At 42.7% G+C, this 5,000-nt stretch overlaps 1 protein-coding gene across 1 annotated transcript in view; it reads left to right on the top strand.

The window, feature by feature from the left end:
* Positions 1 to 3,193, top strand: part of LOC311125387 (post-GPI attachment to proteins factor 6-like) — a 39,410-nt gene extending 36,217 nt beyond the window's left edge. The window contains exons 8-9 of the mRNA XM_084199434.1: positions 2,860 to 2,974; positions 3,047 to 3,193. Coding sequence (XP_084055560.1) covers positions 2,860 to 2,974; positions 3,047 to 3,137 — 206 coding nt within the window. The 3' untranslated portion in view covers positions 3,138 to 3,193. The remainder of the gene's footprint in view (positions 1 to 2,859; positions 2,975 to 3,046) is intronic.
* Positions 3,194 to 5,000: the final 1,807 nt, after the last annotated feature.

The raw sequence follows: 5,000 nt of genomic DNA, 5'->3' as shown, positions 1-5,000 counted from the left end.
TTTCCACTGCTCCAGAGTCCAACGGTGGTGAGTTTCCAGAGTCCAACGGTGGTGAGTTTCCACTGCTCCAGAGTCCAACGGTGGTGAGTTTCCAGAGTCCAACGGTGGTGAGTTTCCACTGCTCCAGAGGTCAACGGTGGTGAGTTTCCACTGCTCCAGAGTCCAACGGTGGTGAGTTTCCACTGCTCCAGAGTCCAACGGTGGTGAGTTTCCACTGCTCCAGAGTCCAACGGTGGTGAGTTTCCACTGCTCCAGAGTCCAACGGTGGTGAGTTTCCACTGCTCCAGAGTCCAACGGTGGTGAGTTTCCACTGCTCCAGTCCAACGGTGGTGAGTTTCCACTGCTCCAGAGTCCAACGGTGGTGAGTTTCCACTGCTCCAGAGTCCAACGGTGGTGAGTTTCCACTGCTCCAGAGTCCAACGGTGGTGAGTTTCCACTGCTCCAGAGTCCAACGGAAATGGGTCTTCCAAATGGACAATGACCCCAAGCATACTTCCAAAGTTGTGTCAAAATGGCTTAAGGACAACAAAGTCAAGGTATTGGAGTGGCCATCACAAAGCCCTGACCTCAATTCTATAGAAAATGTGTGGGCAGAACTGAAAAAGCGTGTGCGAGCAAGGAGGCCTACAAACCTGACTCAGTTACACCAGCTCTGTCAGGAGGAATGGGCCAGAATTCACCCAACTTATTGTGGAAGGCTACCCAAAACGTTTGACCCAAGTTAAACAATTTAAAGGCAATGCTACCAAATACTAATTGAGTGTATGTAAATAATTCTCTCTACTATTATTCTGACATTTCCCATTCTTAAGATAAAGTGGTGATCCTAACTGACATAAGACATGGACATTTTACTAGGATTAAATGTCATGAATTGTGAAAAACTGAGTTTAAATGTATTTTGCTAAGGTGTATGTAAACTTCTGACTTCAACTGTACACAGTACCAGTCAAAAGTTTGGACACACCTACTCATTCAGGGGGTTTTCTTTATTTTTACTATTTTCTGCATTGTAGAATAATAGTGAAGACATCAAAACTATGCAATAACACATATATGGAATCATGTAGTAAATAAAAAAGTGTTAAACAAATTAAAATATATTTTAGATTTTTCAAAGAAGCCACCCTTTGCCTTGATGACAGCTTTGCACACGCTTGGCATTCTCTCAACCAGCTTCGTGAGGTAGTCACCTGGAATCCATTTCAATTAACAGGTGTGCCTTCTTAAAAGTTAATTTGTGGAATTTATTTCCTTCTTAATGCGTTTCAGCCAATCAGTTGTGTTGTGACAAGGTTGGGGGGGTGGTATACGGAAGATAACCCTATTTGGTAAGATACCATGTCCATATTATGGCAAGAACAGCTCAAGTAAGCAAAGAGAAATGACAGCCCGTCATTACTTTAAGATATGAAGGTCAGTCAATACGGAACATTTCAATAACTTTTGTTTCTTCAATTGCAGTCGCAAAAACCATCAAGCGATATGATGAAACTGGCTCTCATGAGGACCGCCACAGGAATGGAAGACCCAGAGTTACCTCTGCTGCAGAGGATAAGTTCATTAGAGTTACCAGCCTCAGAAATTGCAGCCCAAATAAATGCTTCACAGAGTTCAAGTAACAGACACATCTCAACATCAACTGTTCAGAGGGGACTGGGTGAATCAGGCCTTCATGGTCAAATTGCTGCAAAGAAACCACTACTAAAGGACACCAATAAGAAGAAGAGACTTGCTTGGGCCAAGAAACACGAGCAATGGACTAGACCGGTGGAAATGTGTCCTTTGGTCTGGAGTCCAAATTTGAGATTTTTGGTTCCAACCGTTGTGTCTTTGTGAGATGCGGTGTGGGTGAACGGATGATCTCCGCATGTGTAGTTCCCACCGTAAAGCATGGAGGAGGAGGTGTGATGGTGTGGGGGTGCTTTGATGGTGACACTGTCTGTGATTTATTTAGAATTCAAGGCACACTTAACCAGCATGGCTACCACAGCATTCTGCAGCAATACGCCATCCCATCTGGTTTGGGCTTAGTGGGACTATCATTTGTTTTTCAACAGGACAATGACCCAACACACCTCCAGGCTGTGTAAGGGCTATTTTACCAAGAAGGAGAGTGATGGAGTGCTGCATCAGATGACCTGGCCTCCACAATCCCCCGACCTCAACCCAATTGAGATGGTTTGGGATGAGTCGGACCGCAGAGTGAAGGAAAAGCAGTCATCAAGTGCTCAGCATATGTGGGAACTCCTTCAAGACTGTTGGAAAAGCATTCCAGGTGAAGCTGGTTGAGAGAATGCCAAGAGTGTGCAAAGCTGTCATCAAGGCAAAGGGTGGCTACTTGAAGAATCTCAAATTATAAAATATATTTTGATTTGTTTAACACTTTTTTGGTTACTACATGATTCCATATGTGTTATTTCATAGTTTTGATGTCTTCACTATTATTCTACAATGTAGAAAATAGTAAAAAAGTAATAATAATTGAATGAGTAGATGTGTCCAAACTTTTTACTGGTACTGAATATACACACACACACACACACACACACACACACACACACACACACACACACACACACACACACACACACACACACACACACACACACACACACACACATATATATAAACATATATACATATACACACACACACACACACACACACACACACATATATAAATATATACACATATATATATACATATACACACACACACACACACACACACACATATATATATATAAATATATACACATATATACATACACACAGATATACATATACAAATATACATATACACACACTGAGAGTTTGTAGGGTTGTTCTGAAGATATTTTGTGTGTGTGTGTGTAGCGTTGTTCTCAGCGTATGGGTTGAGTGTGAACGTCAGTGTTCCCCGGACCGTCATCAGACTTCCCTTCCCTCAGGCTGCGACCTGGTACCTCACCTTACAAGTCTTCTGCAACAGGTAACAGTAACACCACAGCTCCATGTATCAGCCTGTATCTATATAGAATGGGTTTCTAATGTCTCTCTGCAGTAGTGACTGTGGTAATATAACAGTAACACCACAGCTCCACGTATCAGCCTGTATCTATATAGAATGGGTTTCTAATGTCTCTCTGCAGTAGTGACTGTGGTAATATAACAGTAACACCACAGCTCCACGTATCAGCCTGTATCTATATAGAATGGGTTTCTAATGTCTCTCTGCAGTAGTGACTGTGGTAATATAACAGTAACACCACAGCTCCACGTATCAGCCTGTATCTATATAGAATGGGTTTCTAATGTCTCTCTGCAGTAGTGACTGTGGTAATATAACAGTAACACCACAGCTCCACGTATCAGCCTGTATCGAGGACTGTGGGACCTATGGAGAGTGTCGACTGCTGAGGTCATACAGCTATCTCTACGCTGCCTGTGTCTGCAAAGCTGGTAGGTCACACAACACACAGACACATTCCTCATATATGTGTGTATATATAATGTATATACAGTGGGGAAAAAAAGTATTTATTCAGCCACCAATTGTGCAAGTTCTCCCACTTAAAAAGATGAGAGAGGCCTGTAATTTTCATCATAAGTATACGTCAACTATGACAGACAAAATGAGGAAAAAAAATCCAGAAAATCACATTGTAGGATTTTTTATGAATTTATTTGCAAATGATGGTGGAAAATAAGTATTTGGTCAATAACAAAAGTTTCTCAATACTTTGTTATATACCCTTTGTTGGCAATGACACAGGTCAAACGTTTTCTGTAAGTCTTCACAAGGTTTTCACACACTGTTGCTGGTATTTTGGCCCATTCCTCCATGCAGATCTCCTCTAGAGCAGTGATGTTTTGGGGCTGTCGCTGGGCAACACGGACTTTCAACTCCCTCCAAAGATTTTCTATGGGGTTGAGATCTGGAGACTGGCTAGGCCACTCCAGGACCTTGAAATGGTTCTTACGAAGCCACTCCTTCGTTGCCCGGGCGGTGTGTTTGGGATCATTGTCATGCTGAAAGACCTAGCCACGTTTCATCTTCAATGCCCTTGCTGATGGAAGGAGGTTTTCACTCAAAATCTCACGATACATGGCCCCATTCATTCTTTCCTTTACACGGATCAGTCGTCCTGGTCCCTTTGCAGAAAAACAGCCCCAAAGCATGATGTTTCCACCCCCATGTTTCACAGTAGGTATGGTGTTCTTTGGATGAAACTCAGCATTCTTTGTCCTCCAAACACGACAAGTTGAGATTTTACCAAAAAGTTATATTTTGGTTTCATCTGACCATATGACATTCTCCCAATCCTCTTCTGGATCATCCAAATGCACTCTAGCAAACTTCAGACGGGCCTGGACATGTACTGGCTTAAGCAGGGGGACACGTCTGCACTGCAGGATTTGAGTCCCTGGCGGCATAGTGTGTTACTGATGGTAGGCTTTGTTACTTTGGTCCCAGCTCTCTGCAGGTCATTCACTAGGTCCCCATTTTTGCTCACCGTTCTTGTGATAATTTTGACCCCACGGGGTGAGATCTTGCGTGGAGCCCCAGATCGAGGGAGATTATCAGTGGTCTTGTATGTCTTCCATTTCCTAATAATTGCTCCCACAGTTGATTTCTTCAAACCAAGCTGCTTACCTATTGCAGATTCAGTCTTCCCAGCCTGGTGCAGGTCTACAATTTTGTTTCTGGTGTCCTTTGACAGCTCTTTGGTCTTGGCCATAGTGGAGTTTGGAGTGTGACTGTTTGAGGTTGTGGACAGGTGTCTTTTATACTGATAACAAGTTCAAACAGGTGCCATTAATACAGGTAACGAGTGGAGGACAGAGGAGCCTCTTAAAGAAGAAGTTACAGGTCTGTGAGTGCCAGAAATCTTGCTTGTTTGTAGGTGACCAAATACTTATTTTCCACCATAATTTGCAAATAAATTCATTAAAAATCCTACAATGTGATTTTATGATTTTTTTCCCTCATTTTGTCTGTCATAGTTGACGTGTAC

Source organism: Coregonus lavaretus, assembly GCF_964263955.1.
Source record: "Coregonus lavaretus genome assembly, contig: HAP1_SCAFFOLD_357, whole genome shotgun sequence".
Taxonomy (NCBI): Eukaryota; Metazoa; Chordata; class Actinopteri; order Salmoniformes; family Salmonidae; genus Coregonus; species Coregonus lavaretus.
The sequence above is the reverse complement of the archived record's forward strand: the minus strand, read 5'-3'. Positions and strand labels throughout refer to the sequence as shown.